We start from the raw sequence: 25,378 nt of genomic DNA on the forward strand, positions 1-25,378 counted from the left end.
CCTGTCCTTTAAATTGGCTTCAGTATCCAATGACTGGAAGTTAGCTAATGTAATGCCAATATTGAAAAAGGGCTCTAGAGGTGATCCCAGCAATTACAGACCGGTAAGTCTAACGTCGGTACCGGGCAAATTAGTCAAAACAATAGTTAAGAATAAAATTGTCAGACACATAGAAAAACATAAACTGTTGAGCAATAGTCAACATGGTTTCTGTAAAGGGAAATCATATCTTACTAATCTATTAGAGTTCTTTGAAGGGGTCAACAAACATGTGGACAAGGGGGATCCGGTGGACATAGTGTACTTAGATTTCCAGAAAGCCTTGGACAAGGTCCCTCACCAAATGCTCTTACGTAAATTAAGCTGTCATGGGATAAAAGGGAAGGGCCTTTCATGGATTGAGAACTGGTTAAAAGACAGGGAACAAAGGAAAGGAATTAATGGTAAATTCTCAGAATGGAGAGGGGTAACTACTGGTGTTCCCCAAGGGTCAGTCCTAGGACCAATCCTATTCAATTTATTCATAAATGAGCTGGAGAACGGGGTAAACAGTGAGGTGGCAAAGTTTGCAGATGATACTGAACTACTCAAGATAGTTAAGACCAAAGCAGATTGTGAAGAACTTCAAAAAATCTCACAAAACTAAGTGATTGGGCAACAAAATGGCAAATGAAATTTAATGTGGATAAATGTAAAGTAATGCACATTGGAAAAAAAAACCCCAACTATACATACAATATGATGGGGGCTAATTTAGCTACAACGAGTCAGGAAAAAGATCTTGGAGTCATCGTGGACAGTTTTCTATAGATGTCCACGCAGTGTGCAGAGGTGGTCAAAAAAGCAAACAGGATGTTAGGAATCATTAAAAAGGGGATAGAGAATAAGACTGAGAATATATTATTGCCTTTATATAAATCCATGGTATGCCCACATCTTGACTACTGTGTACAGATGTGGTCTCCTCACCTCAAAAAAGATATTCTAGCACTAGAAAAAGTTCAGAAAAGGGCAACTAAAATGATTAGGGGTTGGAGAGGGTCCCATATGAGGAAAGATTAAAGCGGCTAGGTCTCTGCAGCTTGGAAGAGAGGAGATTAAGGGGGGATATGATAGAGGTATATAAAATCATGAGTGATGTAGAGAAAGTGGATAAGGAAAAGTTATTTACTTATTCCCATAAGACAAGACCTAAGGGTCACCAAATGAAATTAATAGGCAGCAGGTTTAAAACAAATAAAAGGAAGTTCTTCACGCAGTGCACAGTCAACTTGTGGAACGCCTTACCTGAGGAGGTTGTGAAGGCTAGGACTATAAGTAAGTGTTTAAAAGAGAACTGGATAGATTCATGGTGGTGAAGTCCATAAATGGCTATTAGCCAGGATGGGTAAAGAATGGTGTCCCTAGCCTCTGTTTGTCAGAGGATGGAGATGGATGGCAGGAGAGAGATCACTTGATCATTGCCTGTTAGGTTCACTCCATCTGGGGCACCTGGCATTGGCCACTGTTGGTAGACAGATACTAGGCTAGATGGACCTTTGGTCTGACCTGGTACGGCTGTTCTTATGTTAACAAAAAGTTGAACTACAGTGCTTGCTTGCCCCAGTTCCCTGGAGCCCGAGCTGAAGTCTAGCTGCAAGCAGGGCACAAAGGGAATAGACCTATAGAACAACTCATCAGGTCAGCCAGGGAGCTGAGCTACTGAAACTGATGAACTGCTCCTTCCCTAAGTGCCAGGGGTTTCTGCTGGACTGCCTGGACAACCGCTGAGCCTGCAGAGAGCATAGCAGAAGAGCTCATAATGATCTGGTGAATTTTACATTAGAGATTTTCAACTCAATCTTAGCTGTATCTGCTTGAGATGAGTGAGAATGAGGGATAGTCTATGGTGATGGAATAAATTAGTATTGCTGTAGGCTTTGAGTTGATAATGCAAAAATGTGCTGCAGAGTACACAGGGCCCTGATTATATGCTAGTGCTTTCCAGCTCCTGTAGGTGTGAGGTTGAAACATTTGTAGCTTAAACAGGGTTGCTTAAATTGCACATGGTAGATAGTTCTCTATAGTAACATGCCACTTCAGTAAGGGGAGGGTTAGAAGCCTATTACATTTGAAAAGTAGCTGAATTCACAAAAACGCCATTACACTAGAGGGACCTTCTGTGTGCTCCACCTCAGAAAGGGCTACCCACATAATAGCATAGGCAAAGCAAGCTAAATGCAAAGTTCATTAAGAGGACTCCCCTAATCTGAATTTTTTTTTAATTGCAACTGGATTACAGGCATCACAAAAGCTTCAACATTTTAATGCATCCCTCTCAAGATGACTAGAACAACCTTGCTATAGTAGTCCTCATAAGGCTTTGGGGTGCTTATAAATATATGTATCCTGTAACTGGAATAGGATTTTGCTACATATGCCATGTAACATATGTAAAGATTTTGAGCTATGGGTTATGTTCATCCTAGTTGTATGCAGGTACCACTTGTGTGTTCAAAGTTATGAACATTGGCTGTATAATTGCCTGATTTCTAAGTAGCCTTAGCACATTTGGTCACTTCTTGGGAAAGGAATGTTCAAGTTAAGTGCTTCCTGAGTGAGCACTTAGAGGAAGGAACTTGGAAGACTCCAATCCCCATAAAAAGTCTACCTGAGGATGTTCAAAGTAGCATGTGGCTAATGGCTGCTATCTGCAAGTCCTGAGTCATACATGGGCATGTGACTCGCCCATGTGATTCCAAATCTCCATTTTGTGACTGGATTGTACACAGGGGGAGGGAGGGGTGTCTACCCAGAGGAGAAAGTCTATTTAAACCCCTGGGACACCCCTCCATTTGGTCTTCAGCTGGCTAAAGAGGGAGCCTCTCCACCCCCCCAGGATACTTGAGAGAAACTGGAACAAAGGACAGTAAGTACAGGGGGTGAGTGATTGCTGGAGCCAGGCTAACAGGAGATGAGCCTGTAAAAGGGAGTTTTCTGGAACTGGTGAGGAACTTATCTGATTAGTTTGATTAGACATAGGTTTGCTTGGTGACTTACTTTGTTCTGTCTGTTACTACTTGGAACTACTTAAATCCTACTTTCTGTATTTAATAAAAATCACTTTTTACTTATGTATTGGGGGAGAAAACTGTGCATCCCTATCAGTGTTAGAAGGCGAACAATTTTTTTATACAGGGTAAAACGAATTTGTCGGGGTTTAGATCCTATTGGGAGTTGGGCATCTGGCTGTTAGACAAGCACACTTCTGTTCGCTGCTTTCAGGTAAACCTACAGTTCTGGAGCAAGTAATTCAGACCCTGGCTCAGCAAGACAGGGTGCTGGGGCCCTGAGCTGTCAGGGAAAACAGGAGCAGAGGTAGTCCGGGCACATCAGTTGGCAGCTCCCAGAGGGGTTTCTGTGATCCAACCCATCACACACAGCTATGGAGGAGAGGCCACATAGGACTTGTATCTGGCTTGTTCTTCTGGGGACGGGGGTGTCCTGTAACTCTCAGCTAGGATCGGAACCCAGATTTAAGGATGGAAGACTAGTACACCTCTGTGTTCCTACCAATGGGTAAAAAAACCCCAAGTTTTTCTAGTTCTGCATTCAATGCTGAAACTCCTTCTTTCCTAAAGCTGTGAAAGATCCAGTTGCAGGTGAAGCAAATGAAAAGCTAGCTGGTACAATAATAAAGTAAGAAAGCAGTCAAGTTTTCTAATACCATTACCTTTAATAGGCCCATACGACTTATGGGATTTCTTAGGTTTTTTTAAAATCAATAAATACACAATACATAACATTGATTTCTTTAATTCAACATTCTTAAATAGTTTAAAGTACACAGTGAAAAAAGTTTAATGTGCTGAATCCAATCAATGCAACCAGTTCATTAAAAAGTTAGCACTAGGGTTGCCATTATCAAAGTCAAACAGTTTGATTGTGAGTAGTAGTATATTCATTCTGGTTTTGCTCAACATTAATCAAGTTTGAACAAGTTATTTCTGTGGATTTGCTTAAGCATTAGACCAATGCAATCCCAAAGCTGCCTCTGTAGTTGCCAATCAAAGGCAAAGTCCCACCAGTGGGGTCAAAGCTGTAATACATATTTCCCTGTTAAGTTTTTAATGTCTTCATTTTTTAAACACCAGATGATCCCACTTGGTGACTGAAAAAACCAAGAAGCCTTCAAATATTAATGGTAACTCAGTGAGCAAGTTCAAGTAGCAATTACTTGCAGATTGTCTTTCACCAGAAAGATCAAACTTAACTGAATTAAGTTTGACTTAGAGCTTTAGGAAAAAAACTAAAGCTCTCATGACTACTTACTGAATTAATGAAATACGGTAGGAATTCCAGTTTCAGACTGAAATATATTCAGTAATTAAATATGCAGCAATACCATACTGTGGATGGAATACAGTATAGGTGATATACCTACTAAATTAGATCCCTGTACAATTAGAGTATAGGTGGATTTGTTAAGTGTGTTGAATTCCCTTACACAGATACATGCAAGCAATCACAAAGACATCCTACTTTAAACAATCTCAGGTCAAAATTTTGCCATATGGCAAGTTATCCAAGACTAGAGTTCAGTATCCAATTTGAATACATGAAAACATTAACTTGACTTATGTGCATCTTTTATAGTTCCAGAATTGTCACACCATGTCACCTGTATGAAAGAGAAGAGAATATTCAGTAAATAGCACAAAGAAGAGAGTCCTATTAAGAATGTAATTTATAATTTGTTATTTTGGTGCAGTGTTGGAAGTTGTAGAACTGATGAAAGGGAAGAGACTGCTAGTTGTGGCTGAAGTCAGACAATGGAAAAATAGCACTCGTTCATTCAGCTGCTGGCCACCACATCTCATCTATACAGCAGCATCTGCCAAATTCCATCATACTGCTAGGTTAAATCTACTAGGAGCACTGTCATTTTCTCCAAAGTTAAACTCCAGTTGCTCACTCTGTTCCCCGGGGCAGAAGGGCTGATCTGATGCTCCCCTATTGGATAACCTCATGTCTTCCACCAAGAAGTAGTTCTGCATTAAATAGCACATGATGTTGAAAATCACTGATGAAAGCTATACACAACCTCCACAATGAAGTCACTGCCCTTATGTTCTGCACCACAATTTTCCAATGTTATCAAATGCTGTGGAGTGGTTCTAAAGTGCTGACAGTAGGGCATGTTTATTGTTCTTTGTAGCCTCTACCATATTTGGGATTAGGTTCCACAAACTGAATATGTCAGCCTTAATTTATTGTACATATAGTCTCAAAATTGCTGGCATTGTTAATAGTAAACTTATCAAAACTCTCCTCTAGGGAAAAGATGCCTGCTTTGGGGTTATATAACCATCTTAACCAGCGAGGACAAAGCATCTGACTGCAGCCATAATATAAAAATCACTAACACTGCTTTCTAAACAATCTCAACACCCCTACAAGGCACAATTGTTTCATTTTACAGATGGAGAAAGTGAGACAGAGAAGTCACAGTAAACTGGTGGGAGGTCTGATAAATGAACTTTCACACCACACAATTAGCTACAATATAATAGAAGCCAAGAGGTTAGAAGGATTAAAAATGGGATCTGATATGTTTAAAGATGCTAGAATTATAGTAGTAAGTTAAAAAAATAAAAGGGGTGCGAAAGGGATATAAAATCTTCATGGTGCAAGGTTTTACACAACCGCTAGCCTTTGGTGGATTAACAAGAAACTTTCCCAGGTGGCAGGTTATCCCATAACTATTACAGGGGTTTTGGTACCTTCTCTCAAGCATATAATATTGGCTACTGTTGGTGACAAGATACTGGGCTAATGGATTCCTAAAATAAGGCCAGAATAGACTAGTATCATTCTAGTCTGACTTCCTGCTTCACACAGGATAAAGAACTTCATCAAATCTATAACTTCTATTAGAACTATAGCATACCTTTTGGAAACATAACCAGTCTTGACTCCCCCATGTAGGTACTTTGTAGACCATGATCAATTTATCTCAACCTTCTCTTGGATAAACTAAATATACTGTGACTAAAGAAGCTCAATTTAAAAGGCATGGTCTTCCAGACCTTAGATCTTTTTATAGCCCTTTTCTGAAGGCTTTCCAATTTGTCAGCACCCTTTTTGCACTGTTGACACCAGAACTGGACACAGTATCCCAATAATTCTCACTAATGCCAGATACCGAGGCAATACCACCTCCCCACTCCTACTTGTTTCTCTAAAAGATAGGAATTACCTTGGAAGTTCTGTAGCCTGTGTTATACAGAAGCTCAGACTAGATGATAACAATGATCCATTCTGGCCTTGGAATCTATCAGTCTACTTGATATGTATCAGTTTATATGCCCAAGAATCACGTTTACCCTTTTAAGTACAACATCACAGTGGGAGCTCATCTACCTTGTTTCCACAAATCTTTTCCAGAGTCATTACTTTCAAGGATATAGTCAAATATTTTAAGTGTAACATACATCTAGGAACAAATAATGTATGTTGCATATGGCTGTACTAAAAACATTCAAATAAGCACATCTTACCGTGTGATCCACATTTGTATAATGGCCAGTTACCACTCCACCAATTTGTGTCACCTGAAAATTTTACCAGTAATGATTTTATATTTTCTTCCTGATCCCTGAAAGATACTGAATGTCACTGGGCAGTGAACAGACTCCTGTGGGATCTCATTAAAAACAGTCCCATTGGGTGACTATTCTCCATTTACATTTTTTTTTCCATTTTCAGTTAGCTAATTTTTAATTCATGTAATATGAGCCGTTGAATTTGAATAATAGTATTTTTTTTTTAAATCAGTATGTCATACAGGACTAAGTCAAACACCTTACAGAAGACTAAGTATATTTTCTCTGTTATCTTTATCAAGCAAATCTGGAACCTTATAAAAAAAGATAAAGTTGTCTTAACAAAACCTGTTTTCCATAAAATTCTTTGATTGGCATTAGTTACACTGCCACCTTTACATTCTTTACTGATTGTGTCCCATACCAGCATTTCCTTGATATTGTCTGGGACTGATGTCAGGCTAACCTGCCTACAATTTCCCAGGTTCTCATTTACCCTTTTTAAAATATTAGCACACTCTCTCTCATCCTCAGTCTGATCCAATATGGCAATTCCTAGGTTCTGGATAGGCAAGATCTGTCTCAGCTATCCGTATCTCTCTCAGTTAATTCTAAAACGGCTTAGTCCATTTTATGTAGAGCAGTGGTTTTCAACTGTTTTCATTTGCGAACCCTTAAAATTTCAAATGGAGGGGTGGACCCCTTTGGAAATCTTGGTCTACAGACCCCAGGGTCTGCAAACCACAGGTTGAAAGCCACTGATCTAGAGGTCACCTTATATAGTAACACTAGACTGGTTATTGACTTAGGACAAGGGAAAAAATGTATTTCAGGAGGTTTGATAGTCTTTTGCTACCATTTGAAATCCAGAGAGGGTTTTCTCCACCACCTGTGTTTCTCCATCTACCTCTAGAAAAGCGGTTACTGAGGTCAGACTAATAATTCGCTTCAGGAGACTTTGTCATTGTGCTTCCAAAGAGAGCAAACTGCTTATGGAGACACTGCAATTCGGCCTTTTATTGTCATCATTCCTCAGCAACACAGAAGTCCTTACAAAGCTTGGCATATCAAAAGAGAAGGATACCTTATGATTGCATCATATGATAGTAGTAGTTATTACTATAAATCCTGAATCAGTTTATATACATTTAGGCAGCTATGAGGGACACCATAACTATTCCCACAGAAGCTGTGGATTCTCAGCACCTCTGAACAACAACAAGGTATCAAGTTGGGCACTCAACTATTGGGTTGCACAAAATTTATGGAAATTTCTGAAAATCTGTCTGCAAGCGAGTTGGCCGTGGTTTCAAAAAGTCAGTGGCGGAGCTAAAGACATATGCCAGGAATCCTTGTTGCCAGGTCCAGGGTCTACAAGACAACTCTTCTAAATCAGTCAAATTTAATATTTTGAAACAGCTTGTCAATGGTTGGCTGGCCCTTGAAGGGGAGTCAGCGCCATCTTATCTGTGACAGGCTCCTGTAAAAGAAGTCAACCCACACCCACCAGGACATAATTAAATCTAAGATGGCTGGTTGGTAGCTAATTAGCCTGATAAAGGGTTACCAGGGCTCAGCTGTGGGGTGGGGAGTATTCTAGAAACAGGAAGCTCCTGAGGAAATATGCTCCCAGGAGAGCTCACCAGAGCAAGGAGTCTAGAAGGTGTGCTCTTAGAGACAAGGAACTCCCAAACAGTGGCAGGAAGCCCAGCTTGTCAGGAACTACACACTGCCCCAGAGAAGAGCTGCAGTTGACATATCTCTGCAGACCCTTGGCTTTGGGAAAGGATTCTCCTCAGACAGTGGCACGAGGCCTTATTCCAGGGAAGAGACCTGTGCTGAGAGAACTCTGCTTGTACAGGGCCTGGATGGAAGGAAGCACTGGATGCAGGTTGAAATGGATAAACTAAGACTGACCATTTCCCAGCTAAGACTCTGATGGTTTGCTTGTATTGTCATTGGGCCTCATTGAACTTACTGATGACACATTAGGGGAAACTGAGCCAGGGATAGCCTGGAGCACCATGCTTGGCCAGCAGAGGGTGATACAGTACAGGTATGTTGTGAGACAGCTTTGTAATCTTCCTCTGAAAATTTTATAAGCAAATTTGTAGATTCTTTAACTTCCTTTGCCACATCTCTCTCCAATCTTACATTCTGTTCTTTAAGTAAGGAGACAATCTATTCATTCCTTTTCACATTTTAATGGTTTATATAAGGCCCTACTCAATTCAGGATATTGTAGAAATTGCAGATCCCAGAATATTACATTTCCACCTAAATTTTCTCAGCTATGCGGCTGACAGCGGGGGATCCCAGCTGCCCAAAGGGCTCCTGCTGTCAGCGTTGCACAGTAAGGATTGTAATATAGTTGCAGCAAAATGTCTGGTTATCAAAAAAAGTTAGCAGTTCTTGTGTTTATATTGTTCCAGCAAATTTCTTTTCTTAAATAGGTCTTCTCTGGATTTTCCAAATTACCACAATTGAAAAAGGGCATTACTACTTTTCTGTGATTTTCTACTTCTTGTCCACCACTCAGCTGCAATTATTGGACAATCATCCCACAATTCAAGTAGGGCCTTACTTATATAGAAGTTGTACTACTCACCACAATGCTCCCTCCAATGTGGATTCCATGTCTTGCTGATATCTGCAACATCATCTGGAGACTCACAATGTCTCTGATAACTTCCTACAGGCTCCTGGCTAACGAGCTGGAGTTGTGACCCTCTTGACATTTATCCACCAAGAATGTTCAACTTTGTGTTAAGGAAGAGGGAGAAGACTCAGTTGCTATATGAAAGAGTAAATTAAAAAGGCAGTCCTGGAAGTAGAGATGAACTTGCTCTGGAGGCATACTGGTTCCTATGCATCACAACTGTTTGGAGATGGGGATGTCAGTTATTAAATACTCCACTTCCCCATGTGCTTCTCATCAGATAGAGGCATCACAAAAGTTGCACCTGCTGGTGAAATGAGAGAACTATGCCCTGACAATTATTCCATGAAATTTAACCGGGGGGCACGCCTACTGGGAAAGAAAGAGGCAGATCTTAAGTTATCACTACTAAGGATATTTTGAAAACACAAATATTTGATGAACTGTCTGGTAAAGTAAATGCTCAATTTTTTTCCCAGTTGAAAACCCCTTCATTTCTGGAACATTCATTCTAAAATAAAATTACTGCTCCAATTGAAGCACAATACAAATTAGAAAAGGATTGCATATTTTCATTTTCTTAAAAACACTTCAAATACACATTGTTTTAGAAACAAAGTGCATTTCAACAAATGTCTGGCAACCTTACAAAAAGTCTGAGGAATGTACCATATACATTCATTTGTGACATGGCAGTACTAAAAGCCTAAGAATTCAACACTATTAAAATGTATACAGTACTGTAAATATACATAGTTCTTTACAAAACAATTTAGCATTTCCTTATACTATATCATATGTATCTATCTGAACAGGAGGTCAAAAAGAAGCAGAGGTTGATATTTCATCTCTGATGCTTTGGGTTTAATAAGTGCTTTTTTACAAAAACTAAAACCAACTAAGGCACAATACTGCTAATCTAGCAAAGGAAAAAATCTAATGACAACCCCAGTCAAAGTCATAATGGGAAATAAACTAGGAAATTTCTTTTGGCTATAGGACAAAAGCAAAGACCCCCTAGCTTCATAAAAAGATCTTAAGAAGGGATCCCAACTTGTGCACATAGAAATGGAGGCAAGAGTGTAAGAGGGAAGTCTAAAACAGAAATAAATTCCCTAGCCATAATAGCCCTTTTCTACTCTGTTTTACTGAGTTAAACATGGAGAGAGAGAGGGGTAATTGACATGAATGCTAGATAAGTCAACACGCACATCATGTTAAAACTATCCAGCAAAGACACTGAAGTCAACTGTTACTAGTAGAAGTTAACGAGATGGAAAAATTTAAGTACTCAGCTCTGAGTTGGAAAACACTAAGAACCAACGATATTAAGAAAATTGCCATCAATTATTTTTCATCCAGTGGTGGGAAGAGTGGAAGATGCCATGTAATATCAAAGAAATTTGATATTTTCAATCTATTTGCATGCTTCTTAAACATCCAGCTCCAGTTACAGTAAAATTTGTTTTTTAAAGTACGGTTTAATAAAATGTAGTGTTGTAAATGCTTTCAGCTTTATGCACATGCTAAACGTAAACAGTGTAACCAACATTTATCCATTAAACTTTTTATATTCTGTTCTCTCATCCTAGTCTACATCTTTGTTACAGCCCTCTGGAACACACTGACATTGTAATGATTCTTATATCAGAGGTATTGCATCTTTCATAGGATCAGACAGATCAGTTTTAAAAAATCCTCTTTATACAAAATTCTTAGTTATTAGCCCTTTTGGAACATGAACTAGAAAAGTTCTCAAGATAAAATAAATTACATTGTTATTTTTCCATCAACTAGGCAAAAGTTCATACTAATTAAATAAAAAGTTCTTTAAGCAGTCTAATCAGAGTCTTCCACGAAGTTTTTCAGTGGGAATTTCCATTAGACAGATGTTCTCCATGCCGACTATCACTGCCATCCATGTCTAAAAATTGGGAGTTACAAAAAGTAAATCATAATTTGTTAAATCAGTTATTTAAATATTAACATGGTAGGCTATTATTACATTTACTGACGCTAGCCCATAGAGAAATAACTTGGAGACAAGTTCTACAGTCAATTATGTAAAATTCCTTTTGATTTCAATGGCAAAGCAAAATTCTGCACAGAAAATGAAGGTTACTTGTAACCAGAATTCTTTGAGATGAGTGCATAGTCACACTTATGGATGTTGCGCCATCTGGTGGCACCCAATGGTAGAACCTTCTTCAAGCAGTGCCCATTAGGAGAGCATGTGCACCCCTCCTCTTATCTCCCCTCAACGTTTTGGAGTATTCAGACTGTGTGGCAAAATACAGGGAGGGGGCACTGCACCTTCTACCACCTCAGTTCCTTCCACCAGTAACTCAGGGAGACCATAACAGGACTGAGATGGGGGAAGTGCGCAGGAAAAAAACAGTTACTGACCTTCTGTAACTGTTGTTCTTTGAGATGTGTTGCACATGTCCATTCCACTCTAGGGTGTGCATGTCCCAAGCAGAGTTGCTAGAAATTTTTCCTCAGTGGTATCCATCGTGGCAGCTCGAGCCTGCGTGCCTGTAGTGCCAGTATAAAGTGCCCAGCCCCCTCACTTAGTTGTTTCCAGAGAACTCCGATGTAGGAGGGCCGGTTATGGAATGGACATGTGTAACATTTTGAAGAACAGTTATGGAAGATTAGTAAATATGTGCATTCCACTCTAGGAGACTCCCAAGCAGTTGAATAAGTGGAGGGATCAGAGTTCATGGACCTACTGACTGCAGAACAATTTGACCAAATCTGGAATAATATCTAGCCCACTGAGAGATGGCATAATGGAAGGAGAACGTGTGCACTGATGACCACCAGGTGAGGAGGGGGGAAGGGAGAGGGGGAGTCCCAGGGCTAGCCGCTGCTCCGGCCACTCTGGGACCGCTGCCAGGAGCCGCCGACCTGTGGCTGCTCTAGCCGCCCCCGGGACCGCTGCTCAGGCAGTCCCCAGGGCCAGCTGCCCAGGTTTGCCAGAGCAGCGGCCAGTGCAGCTGGCCCTGGGGCTGAGGCTGCAGCAGCAGCAGCTGACGTGGCTGGCTGGCTGCAGGCCCGCCTGAGCGGCTGGCTGTAGAGCCAGCTACACTGGCCACTGCAGAAGTCACATAGGTTGAAGGAAGTCACAGAATCTCACTTCCGCAACCTCTGTGACAAGCATAGAGCCCTAATGATTGTAAACTCATCTGCCAAATATAGCATCCACTCTAGAAGCTAGATCCAGAGCACTATGTTTAGTGAGTGTATGCACTTACTTTTAGGTTAGCAGCCTTGCAAATTTCCCTAATAGGAACCTGCTTAAGACAAGCCAAAGATGCTGCTACATTAGGCTGGAGAGGGGGAAGACAAAGGTATACCAATTGTGTAACATATGAAACTCAAACACTATTTTTGGTAAAAACCTGCGGATCAGATCTAAGAACTACCTTCTCTAAAAAAATCGTAAGTGGCAGGATAGCCAGCAGGGCATATAATGCACTGACCCTTCTGGCTGCATTACACCAGTAATGAAGATCATTTTGGTAAACAAAAGAACACTCCCTCAAGAGGTTCAAGGGTGATCTCATAAGCATAGATGAAACCAGATTGAGATATCAAGATGGAAGGACACGTTAGGTAACCCCTTCATGAATCTTTTAGCAGAATCATGTACAACTGGTGATCTACTATTGACCAAAACGTAAGCTCAAATAGCCATTAGGTGAACTTTTAAAGAATTAGACAACTACTCAGATTTAAGTACAGTAAATATTCTAGAATATAGGGTATGGAAGCTGCCACTGGAGAATCAGATTTTCCTCACATCCAAGCAACAAATCTAGACAATTTTAAATAGTAACACTTTCTAATACGGTTTTCTAAAATTAAGCAGTATGCTCTGTATCAATGAGGAACATAACTGCTCAAGACTAGTCAAAGTCTGAAAGCCCAGGCTGTCAAATGAAGAAACTGAAGATCTGGATGAAGGATACTGCCTTCTTGCTGTGTCAAGAGAGCTGAAGACACATGTACAATCTGAGAGCTGAAGCAAGTTTATGTTCCATTGCTGTCTCAGCTGAGCTAGGGCAAATCAATCAATATCATTTTAGCCCTGTCCTGAAGAACCTTTTTCACCACTTTCTGAATCATTGGAAAGGGGAGAGAGGGGAAATGATACAGGAGGCCCTTTCCTCAATGTAAAAGGCAGGCATCTGAAATGGACTGACTCTGCCTCCCTGCTCTAGAACAGAAGAGGACACTTGGTTGATTCCTGTTGCAAAAGGATCTATGTTGGACCAACCTCAATGGGAAAAGGGGTCTTGAATTATTACCTGATCTTTCAGGGACCATCTGTGAATCTGAGAACTGTCCCTGTTGAGACTATTTGCTAACACACTGCTCTCCTCTGCTAAATGCAGGGCCAAAGGCTAGATCTTGTGAAAAATGCACCAGTCCCATAATCCGACCACTTCAGCACATAACTGGAAAGAATGAGGTTCCCCTTGTTTATTCTCGTGATATATAAACAGTTGTATTATCAACTAAACAATCTTCCCTTTTATATAATGAATGATTGAGAACCAAATGTGCCAGCCAAATGTGTCAGCTCTTTTCTCAAAAGCTCAGCTACCCTAGATCGTAAGCCAACCTGAATGGGCTCCCTGTCCACCTTGTTATAACTGATTGTGAAGGGGGACTGAACAGGAAACCTCTGAAAACATTTGATCTTTTCATCCACCACCTCAATTAATCTAGAATGTCCTGAAGCACAGTGACAAACATTTGAAGACTGTCCCTACTGGATGTGTAGACCTGAGACTTCCAATGTTGCATCAGTCTCATTCGGAGACTATCAAAGGGTGTTACATAAGTGGTAGTAAGCCCATGAGACTCAGGATGACAATCACCTTCCAGGATTGGCAAATTCAAATTTGCAAAGCCACTTGCTCTATTTTTAGAAACCGGTCCTCTGGATGAAAATCCTTCCCTTCTATTGAGTCTGGTATGGAACCTATTAAAAGGAGTTCTGAGTTGGACAGAGATTTCATTTAATGTTCGACTGCAAAACACTGGACTTCAAAGTAAAACCTGGAACCAATTTGGGTTTCAAAGTCAGAATCGTAGAGACTATGTCAGAATCTGATGGATCTGCTAAGTCTGATGCATGGGATCTGGCACTGCTAACAGTGGCTGTCTTCAGAATGGATACAACAAAATCAAAACTTTGTTTTCTAGTAGGCAGTCAGCCCTCTTCTATAAACAGTGCCTTCGAAGCCTTGACAGCTTTAGCTGAAGGATTGGAAATTGGCACTGACAAAGATCCTGACAATTTGGAACATTACTACTGCCAGTGCCTTTACTGGAGTTACATTTTTCCAGAGAAGAAAGGCCCTTTCAGCGGTGAACAAGAATACTGTTTCCATTAACACCAGGTCAGTGAGTACATGAATGAACCCAAGGAGTAATAAGAGCAAGGAGGATGTTAAGCAGTCTTAATTTAAATTGCAACTGTTACAAAAGAGCAACAAGTCTCTAACCAACTCTTAGGAATCACATCTTTTGAGCCATTGTTTACTGTTTTAAATTTTACAGAGACTTTTAAAAGTGCACCAATGAACACAGACACATTAAGGCAGTGACAAATGTCTAGCCAAGAAATAACCACTCTGACACTGTTTGACTATACTATCAACATCAGCCAAAAGCATAAGAAAAATAGAATAATAGAATATTAGGGTTGGAAGGGACCTCAGGGAGGTCATCTAGTCCAACCCCCTGCTCAAAGCAGGACCAATCCCCAGGCAGACTTTTACCCCAGTTCCCTAAATGGCCCCCTCAAGGACTGAACTCACAACCCTGGGTTGAGCAGGCCAACGCTCAAACCACTGAACTATCCCTCCCCCCGTAGATGAACTTCACACCATACCCTGAAGATCAAACTTGGAATATGTTGGGCAAGTACTGGCAGCAAATGGTATACATGCAGGCCTTCCACCAAGAATGCCCTGATGGACACGAATACAGTTTGGGATGGAACATCTACATCTGAAGTCAGAGGCAGACAGCCCCAGCAGACCACCTCTAAGACCTTCCCTTACATCATAATGGACACTCATTTGGAAACATGACCTAATGAATTCTTAGCTGAATCATCCACTCTGGTCTCATGTAACATGAGAAAAACTAGATGAATCTTCCCTGATTAAGTAATTATCTTACTGGCCACAAGTTTTGTAATTCAACACCATGAAGTGCAGAGCAAGAACCCTGCCAAATAATGTGCTCTGCTCTAGAAACCATAACTACGGCTACATTTTAGTCACAGGTATTTTTAGTATAAGTCATGGACAGGTCACAGGCAGTAAACAAAAATTTATGGCCTGTGACCTGTCCATGACTTATACTAAAAATACCTGTGAATAAAACACATGGCTGCTGGGGGAGGGAAGGGGCATGTGGCAGCGGTGTGCAGCCCGGGACTACCGCTGGTGGCGGGGTTGGCAGAGCCAGCAGGCTCCCTACCTGGCTTCACGCCTCCTCCCCCAAGCAGCAGCAGAATTTGGGCGCGGGAAGGGGCAGAGGATTGGGGCATGAGGTGGGCTCTGGGCGACGCTTACCTGGGGGGGGGCTCCCCGGAAGCGGCAACATCCCCCTCCCCCAGCTGCTAGGCAGAGGCATGGCCAACTCCTGGCCAACGGGAGTTGCGAAGCCAGCGCTCTGGGCTGAGGCAGCATGCAGAGCTGCCTGGCCACGCCTCCGCCAGCAGCTGAGCAAGGGGGATATCGATCATTCTTTGATTAAGTTCAATTTTCCAAGGCTGGCATGATTTCAGCCTGAAATAATTTGTTTCCCAATCATCCAAGTGGCAGAAAACGGTACTACTCACTAGAGCCATCACCTCAACATCACAGTATTGAGAGTTCCGAAGTAAACTCAAGAATGAAGAGTTTTCGTTCTAAAGTTCCAATTAATAAAATTAAAGAATTATCCAAATGATTCGCGAAGACCTGGTTTTATGGTAAATATGAGTGACGGTGGGTGAATAGGGATGTTCTGGGAAAGTTGTGATGATCTGTGTATGGGTTAAACTGTGACCACTGGGCCAGGTAATCCACTATCTATGCTGCTTCTCTCATACAACCAATAAACTGTTGCATACAAATTAGCTGTAGAATAAGAGTGGTGATTGGTTGAGGGATAATGATATCACAATGGTCTAGGACTCTTGGCATGGCACAGATACATGTTTGACTAACTGAAAGCCCATGCTGTCACATGGGTGAAATTTGTAAAGAAAAAATGGCTGAGAACTTAAAATATTGGATATTAAACCACAAATCCCACTGATACTGAATCTGGTGATATTCTAAAAAAAATTCAACCATGCTTGTAATTCTTTCCATTGCTTCACACTGATTCAGAGATTCTAGGTTTTAGAGTGACAATCCTGGAATTTTATTATATAGCTTACACATTGATTTGAAACACATTACATTGTACTTACCAAGTAATGCTGTGGTTTCACCTGCATCCTCTTTTAAACTGTTACACTGTAACACAGATTCATTAGTTGAGGAGGCTGACAAATCGCTTACTTCATTTCTATCATCTTCTTGTAAAGCTATACTCAAACTTCCTACTGATACACTGCCACTTATCGATTCAGGTATTGCAACTTCAAGTGCGTCTTCAGGGTCACCCTTCAGAAGTAGACAAAATATTCAGTAAGCAATTATTTAGACATCAGAAAACAAAGTTTCTAATGACTCTGCAAAAGTAAAAGTTTCTTTGATTAACCTTTACATATTGAATTAATTGAAGGAAAGCTATTCGCCCTTCCTAATACAAGAGTTGATTTATATTTTATAAAAGATTTTTCTGCAAGTCATTCTTGAGTCTTACACAGGTTCCTCTCATCATAGTTGTGATCTTGTTTTTGATTTTGTCACAGCAATTTAGAACAACAGGCTTGCCTAGACCATATGGATCCAGCAGTGCTGCATTACCATGCCCAAAAGCATCTTGGCCATTAGTTCCTGGACCAACAGATAGGAGTGCTGCAAAGACATTGCAGTATGCCCCTAAGGGAAGCTATCATTCTGTCAAGAGTTTGGTTTATGTGATTGCCTACCATCACACAAGAACTCTGTTGCAGAGGCAGGGATAAAATCCAGTTCTCTAGGCTGGCATTCAACTGTCTTAGCTACAAAGTCATCTTCTGTTTTCCTGTAGCTCCCTGCTTTATTCACGTCACATCTTCCAACCTCTGCAACAAATGAGGTAGGGGACCTACAGAGAGCCTTCTTTACTACCCAACCCTTGAGCACTCTCCATCCTGTGGGGGAAAAGATAGCACTATCACATAATTAAAGATTGTATTGTACATAATATACACACAAGGGGGAGGTGAATAAGGTTTCATGAGTCCCCTTAATTCTGGCATTTCCTAACTTCTGAGCGCTTGACTTTGCAACCTTAACATTCTCTTAATGTAGTTTTGTAGGAAGTAATTTCCAAAGATTTAAAAAAGAAAAGTGCACTACAACAAATGATATACGGAAGCATACTGTCATCAGCAGGACTGGGAACTTTATATTCACAAAAGAGACCTCTACTACTTGAGCTAACAAAACTGGTAATAGTGTTAGGCCATTATCCTCTGTGTGTTGCAGCCATTAGAGGGGAAGAGACATTTGCCAGTGGCATTCACAGCTACTTGTTAAACACAAAGGAATATTGAGACCTGGGAATCCTTGGTTCAATTTCAGGTTCTAGGAGGGAGTTTACTATAGTGGTCATAGACCTTTCTCTGCCTGTTCCCTCCAGCCGTCCCTATCTTTCTCTTCTCCTATCCACCCTCCTCAGCTCCCATCAATATCAATCTGTTTCCAGGGCCGACGAGGGGGAGGGGGGAAGCCGATACAAATTACCAGGGCCCGGCAGTCCGGAGTGGGGCCCGGCTTCTCCGGCCCTGTTTAGCCGGTCCACCCTTGCTGGGAGGCCCAAAAAAAGTGTGTCACCGGGGCCCAAACCTGCTCTCAGCAGTCCTGTTTCCCCTTTCTAATCAAATCAGTCTGCTTCCTCCTCCTCCATGCTGCCTGGGCACCAGCAGAAGCACTGAGAGCATAGGAGGGTGTCTCTGCACTCAGTTTTGGTGTCTTGCACCTGAGTGGCCCACAGTAACTGAGGGGAGCAACTGAAGGTAAATTCCTGTCCAGCCCCAGTAGCCCTGGAATGGAGCATGCTAAATCCCTCTGTGGGGCTTGTCATCCCAATCTGGTTTATACTAGGAGCCGAGAGAGAGGCAACATGGTCATTATATAGGAGATCTCTGGAGAATACCACTGCCGGCCGCTAACAAACCACTGACCATGGGCAACTGCAACTTTTCAAGCACTTATAACTTGGGCAAATTTAGGTGGATTTTCAGAGGGACAGCACAAGGTGCATCCTTAACACCAATCCCCCTGGCCAAATTTCAAGTCCCTGCTCCCAAAGCATGAAGTTACTAAAGTCTCAATGAAACAGTTATTTAAAAAGTCAGCAGAGGCAAGATACATTTTCCCCTAATCACCTTCTTAGAAATGAGCGGGGTTTTTCTTCTTTTTTTTGGATAAAAAGGTTTGGCTGAGGCAGTCATCTGGCATGGAAAATTTCAATCCAAACAAACAGCTGTGTCTGGCAAAGTGATAAGCAACTGAAAATGGAGACCTTAATGGAAAGTACTCAGCAACCTTAACTATATGCATCACTACAAACACCTATAATGAATGGGAGGAGTATATATACAGAATTATTTTAAAATTAAACTGATATTCAAAAAGCAGCAATCAACATGAGTTCATAGTTTACTTGTACATGTAAACTACAACACAATTTAGCTGTTCTGCCCATTTTGTAGTGTATAAACAATAGTACTTTCCCTACTCCTCAGCAAACCTTAGTATAGTGCTTTATAGTGAGGTCACGCATCTGTAAGACACAAGGTATTTCTAGGATGCCCATCAATTTAAAATCTTAGCAACACAGTATTAAAGATAATCAGTATATTTTCAAGTATCAAATTAAAAACTAAGCTACATTTTTCAACATAAGTGAATAAAATACACTGAGTTGTTTGGGTACCCCCCAAATATTTGTGCACTTGCTAGTTCCGTAAATCAATAATTCACAATGGGTGACTCCGTCAATAGTGTAAGTTAGCAAGACTACTACATCAGAAAGTAGTTAACTTGTCAATTGGGGTTCCTTTTTAATCAAGTGAATTTAAGACTGGAACAGTCACCTTGGGGACCAAAGTCCTCCATTTACAAATCAAGCACACAACAACAGGCAATGGAAGTTAAAGTTCCTCCAAGCTATTCCAGAAGTCCACCTCTACCCCGATATAACACGAACCGATATAATACGAATTCAGATATAATGCAGTAAAGCAGTGCTCTGGGGGGGCGGGGCTGTGCACTTTGGCAGATCAAAGCAAGTTTGATATAACGCGGTTTCACCTATAACACGGTAAGATTTTTTGGCTCCTAAGGACAGCGTTATATCGGGGTAGAGGTGTATCAAGTTTTTAGATTTATGAATAGTTCAGTTCTCTCTAGTTATTAATTCAAACTCTGCAGAAGATACAAGTTGAAATGATGATTTCTGTAATGAGAATGCTCATCTACTTAAAATGGACTGATCACCACATTGATTCTAAATGGTTGCCTGATTGTAACTTTCCACATTATCAACTTGAATGGGGTTTGAACTTGTGATGTCTAACTAATTATCCATTGTGAATACCTTAATAAATGGGGGGTTGCAATCGACACATTTCCTACATTCACCTTTGTCAAGCAATGAAGAGACGTGTCTGATCAACAGGAGAGAAGTTATATGTTGGGCTGGTGATGGGTAGAGTATCAATGTCCATCCCAAAAATCTGAACTCAGGGAACTCAGATACTCTAATAATCACAAAAACCCATTTTTCAGATAAAATACATTTTCTGCTAATTTCCATCATTAAGTAGAGTTGTGGGCTTCAACTATATGGATAGTATGAAAACAAGACAAACTAGCTTATTAGAGTCTTAACGTAGCTTCCAGACCAGTCTCCACAACAATTGAATCTTTAGGCCACATGGTATAACCATTGCCTCATTTTGCATAATGAAATCATGTAGATGAGCAGATCTAGGATTCTACTGCTTTTCTTACAACATTGACAAGATATAAGTAGTGCATCAGATGAAGTATATTGTAAAGTCTCCAACCATTCCAAACAGTATTCTTGTTTATAAGTTAAAAAAAATGCAGGCACTTTATGAAAAGATCCCAGACACCATTCTAAACACACCACTTTATTCTTATGGTAAGTGCCCCTATTTATTGAGATCTCTAGAGGAGTGGTACATAGATATCCACGTCCTATTAGTGGGACTGAAGGCAGAGTTTTCTCAAGACTACTTCTCAACAGTGATTGAACAACCTACCACATATCTTCATCCCTCTTTGCTGGTACTGTCAGAAAAATGAAAGCACATCATTTCGACTAGTATTGCTAAAATTTTTCAGGAAGGTTTTAGTGAACACTGATTCAGTTAGAGAGATCAAATGCTTACTCAGCATATCTGGGAGCATACAGACCCAGTCAACTAATTTTTCCAGCTATTTGAAAAGTTTCAAGGACTCAAAAAGCAAAAGGGCACTTGAGGTCCATGTAAGCTGAAGCATGAAATTGGTTTCTACAACTGTACAGCTGTAGGCAAGTCACTTCTCTTCCTCAGTTTCCTCCCCCTCTGTAAAATGGGGATAAAAATAGTTGCTTACCTTTCCGTAACTGTTGTTCAAGATGTGTTGCATATGTCCGTTACACTGCTGGTGTGTGGCGTCCCATGTACCCATGTCTGAGTTTTCCCTAGAAGTACCTATGGGGTGGCATCACCCACACCAAAACTCCATATGATCAGAAGTGAGGCTACAAAGAGTGAAGCCACCCTGCCGCCTTCAGTTCCTTCACAATGGAAGCTGATGGCAGACTCCGATGCATTGGGGAAGGCAGTGGGGGGTCGTGTATTGGACAAATGCAACACATCTCAAAATACAGATAAAAAGTAACTATTTTTCTTCAAGTGCTTGGATATGTCCATTACACTGTAGGTAACTCCGAAGCTGTTATCCCACGCAGTGGGGCTCAGTCTCATCAGAAGGGGGAACGGTATGACCACTTTTCCCACATTTGCATCCTCCCTTGAAGCAGCAGATAGTGCACAATGCTTGGGGAATGTATGAAGAGAAGGCCATGTTGCCACCCTATAAATGTTCGTAATCAGCATGTGCTACAAAGGCTGCTGAGATCAACTATGCTCTGATCGTGTGTCCTGTCAACTTTTCAGGAGGCACTACCGCTTTGACAGCATAACATTGCAATGCAGCTAAGAACTAAATTTGAAATAAAATAAATAAAAAATGAAAAATTAAGCATCACGTGATTTAAAAAAGGAATACCATTAGATGACAACAGAGCACCGAGAAGTTTTTTGTTCACAGAGCACACAAAACACTCAGACCACTGACGGGTAGGGGTGGCTTTATAACCTTGCAGCACTCAGGTGTACGTAAGGTTATCCTTGTGGGTACCTCTAAGGAAAACTCTGGCACTGGTGCATACACACCCCTAAGTGTAAAGGACATATACAAACACTCAAAGAATGAATTTTTTTCCTACCACAGAAATGTATTACAAGATAGTTAGCATTTTGTTAAGTGCAATATTAAGGATGAGTATTATAAATCATTACAGATTTCTCTTGTTTGGGTTCTTGTACCACAGCCATCACTGTGGTATCTATATCTATATCTATATATACACGCACACACAGCAATAATCTGGAGAAACAACTGCTCTGAATTTTTAACAGGTTGATGTGCAGTCGTGCTTCCTGTTTTGAATGTCTGCAGTGTAGTTTTAACTAGATAGATAAATATGTAACTCACCCAATATCCCAGAGCTTTGATGACATCTAGTTTACACATTGGACAAGTTCTGTGGTCCAACAGCCAGGGGTCAATGCAGGTCCTATGAAAGATATGCCTGAAGAAAAACAGTATACTTGGTTTTATTTTTTTTTAAACTATGATTTATTCTTTCAGCCAGCCTATTCATTTTCTAGTATGTCCATCTTGAGGTTATTAGATACCTTTTTAATCTTAGTAGTTATTCAATATATTAACCTATCTGCCAAAGGTGGAAGGCAATGGACAAGCATACTGACAGAATCTATAGCTAGAGCCTCTCTTTAAAGAATCAGTCCACACTCCTAAGTGATTAAAAAGGAGAAAGTAATGTCTAGTACTTTTTTTTTTTATAGTAACCTTTAAATCTAATATATACTACTCAAATATTTGGTAATACACAGAAACAACTATGCACAAAGTTTAGATCTCATCTTTAACTGTTCTTATTAAAGTACAATACTTTACCAATCAAGGGCTAATTGTTCTTCATTGTCACATAACCAAGACATTTGATTAGACATTTTTAAAGAAATGACCACTTCAGGACTGATCAAAACATTAATACAAATAAGGAATTAATGTTTTATATTTCAAACACACTAAAACCCAAATAGAAGTGGAAACGTTAGTTTACAAATTCTCTTTTGTACCAAGATTTTTTCAAGATTACGTATCAGAGGGGTAGCCGTGTTAGTCTGGTTCTGTAGAAGCAGCAAAGAGTCCTGTGGCACCTTATAGACTAACAGACGTTTTGCAGCATGCATCCGAAGAAGTGGGTATTCACCCATGAAAGCTCATGCTGCAAAACGTCTGTTAGTCTATAAGGTGCCACAGGATTCTTTGCTGCTTTCAAGATTACGTCTGCCATATTTCTAATTATACATCTAATTTTCTTTAACTGAAGAGAAAGGTTTCTCACTACAAAAAAAAATGTTCCCACAAAACTAGTAATAGTCACATACTGTATATACTTGTTCGTAATCTGAATTTTTTTTTTAGTAAAAAAGGCAAGCACCAGAGAAGGGGGTCGGCTTATGAACAAGTATAGAGAGGGAGAGGTGGGACACAGCCCCTCCCCCCAACAGAGGGAGCAAGGAGAGACAGCACAGCCAGAAGGCAAGAGGCGGGGCCAGAGTCTCTCTGATTCTGGCCACGCTACTCTCCCCCCAGCCTCCAAAGCAGCTGCAGCTCCGGAGCAGGCTGCGGCTGCGCCGCCCAGTCTGGCCCGCTGGAGCAGCTCCAGCCAGGTCAGAGACATCCTCCCCTGGCCTTCCCCAGATAAGGTGGGAAGGGCTGGAGTCATGTGGGGGGCAGTCACAGGTTACTCCCCTGACTCCCAGCTTCTCCCCTCCCCCCCCCAAAAGTGTCCCCACCAGTTGCTGTCCCAGCCCATCAGGGTAAGCTGGCGCGCCGGGACACTGTTTACTTAGGTTTACCTCCGTGCGCTCAAGGTAAACAAACCATCTCGGCCCACCAGCAGCTTATCCTGATGGCCCAGGAAGCCAAAGTTTGCTGACCCCTGAATTGTAGGGTCAGCTTATGAACGGGTTATAAAAAATTTCCATTTTTACTTATCCATCTGGGGGGGGGGGGGTAGGCTTATAAACAAACCTGCTTATGATCGAGTATATATATGCTATATAATTTATACATATGGTAATATTTTAATTAACAAGTTTATAACATTTGAGAGGCTGAACTCCCCACCACATCTATGAAATACCATCTCTTCATGCCCTTGCATATGTTACGGGACAAACAGACAGCACAACTTCAGTGCATTGTATAGCTTTACGACCTCAATGCTCCAGAAATGGCTTAGGTTTCTAGGAACCTCATTAAATATTTCTTATGGAAAGTATGGTAAAAATAGATTTTAAAAGGCAAACTTACTTGCATGGCAGAATTCGTACAATATCTTTCGGTTTATAGTTTTCAATGCACACAGCACAATTTTCTGCATCAACATCTAAACCCTAAAGAAAACACATTTAAATGTACAGGTAGACCATGACATTAAAAAGATCATGAATATAACAAGCATTACGAGTCATGCAGCATAATCATTTGAACAGAATGCTTTAAAATGTCATAAATAAGCAATTTTCTCTTATTTAATTCAATTAGAAATACTCTACCAAAAGGTGGTTTGATATAATCAAAGTCACTGATTGTGATTAAACCTAGATATATCACATGTCAATCCAAGCACTTTTTAGGTGACTTCTCTGAACACTGGTGTTTTTAATGGGATACAATCAAGCGTTTTAGTAAACTAAAAATAATAAATAAAGCTAACCATCTCCAGATGTATGAGATTTCACATGGTAAGTAAGCATGAAAGATATGGCAACAGAAACTCATTTAACTCCCAATCTACAGTCTCAAGAGCTAATGAGCATTCTACATACACTTATAGGGTTGAATGGTGCCTCATCCTGTTTCTTCAGCCTTCTCCTCCCACAGTACCCTGGTAAACAGGCTTGCACAGGAAATCTAAGAAGAACTGGAGAGGAAAGAATCCTCCCTCATACTCCAAATTAAGCAGCTTAACAAGAGATTCTTAAAACCTCTCTCTCTCTAACCTCTCACTCATTCAATCGTAAGAAAAGAGTATATTGAATGCTCATTAGCCCTTGAGACTATAGATCAGTGGTTCTCAACCTATTTACCATTGTGAGCCACATATGCAGCTGTGTGTTACATGGGCTGCATCCACATAATATATATACTATTTGTATGGGCCTGAAGATGTCACATAGCCACAGTTGTGTGCTGACTGGGCTGCAGGTTGAGAACCACTGCACTGTAGTCAGAGTACAATGTGCAATTACTCATGCAATTAACACTTTTTGGGAGACTCCTCCATGTATTCTGACATGTCTTGCCCCTTTTGTAGTTACAGTTGCAATATAAATGTGAAGGAAAACTTAAATATGAAGATAATTGATTACATGGTATACAAAGTAATTTTAACTGAGTTGTATACAAAAGCTAATATATGAAGGATATCCAAATAGGGTCCTAGCATAAAAACACAATGCAAGTCTTTCATATCAGGTTACTAAAAAGTATGGGTGTCCATTACTGCAAATGCTTACATGAGTTAGTAATGTGAGTAAGATTGGAGGATCAGGCCCATAATTTCT

At 40.7% G+C, this 25,378-nt stretch overlaps 1 protein-coding gene and 1 non-coding gene across 3 annotated transcripts in view; both read right to left on the bottom strand.

Annotated features, from left to right (window-relative positions):
* Nucleotides 1–3,757: 3,757 nt before the first annotated feature.
* The window catches only part of RNF149 (ring finger protein 149), a 34,311-nt gene continuing 12,690 nt past the window's right edge, over nucleotides 3,758–25,378 (bottom strand). Inside the window, exons 4-9 of one of the 2 annotated variants that reach the window (XM_045006123.1) lie at nucleotides 24,123–24,205; nucleotides 22,209–22,305; nucleotides 16,730–16,925; nucleotides 9,193–11,167; nucleotides 6,540–6,637; nucleotides 3,758–4,660 (exon numbers count right to left, since the gene is read on the bottom strand). In XM_045006123.1, coding sequence (XP_044862058.1) covers nucleotides 11,109–11,167; nucleotides 16,730–16,925; nucleotides 22,209–22,305; nucleotides 24,123–24,205 — 435 coding nt within the window. In that variant the 3' untranslated portion in view covers nucleotides 3,758–4,660; nucleotides 6,540–6,637; nucleotides 9,193–11,108. The remainder of the gene's footprint in view (nucleotides 4,661–6,539; nucleotides 6,638–9,192; nucleotides 11,168–16,729; nucleotides 16,926–22,208; nucleotides 22,306–24,122; nucleotides 24,206–25,378) is intronic. The other variant, XM_045006114.1, reaches the window with a different exon arrangement.
* Nucleotides 7,508–7,621, bottom strand: LOC123362298. The gene has a single exon (XR_006576406.1). It is a non-coding gene; the product is annotated as a small nucleolar RNA SNORD89 (small nucleolar RNA).

This window comes from Mauremys mutica, chromosome 1 (genome assembly GCF_020497125.1).
Source record: "Mauremys mutica isolate MM-2020 ecotype Southern chromosome 1, ASM2049712v1, whole genome shotgun sequence".
Lineage (NCBI taxonomy): Eukaryota > Metazoa > Chordata > Testudines > Geoemydidae > Mauremys > Mauremys mutica.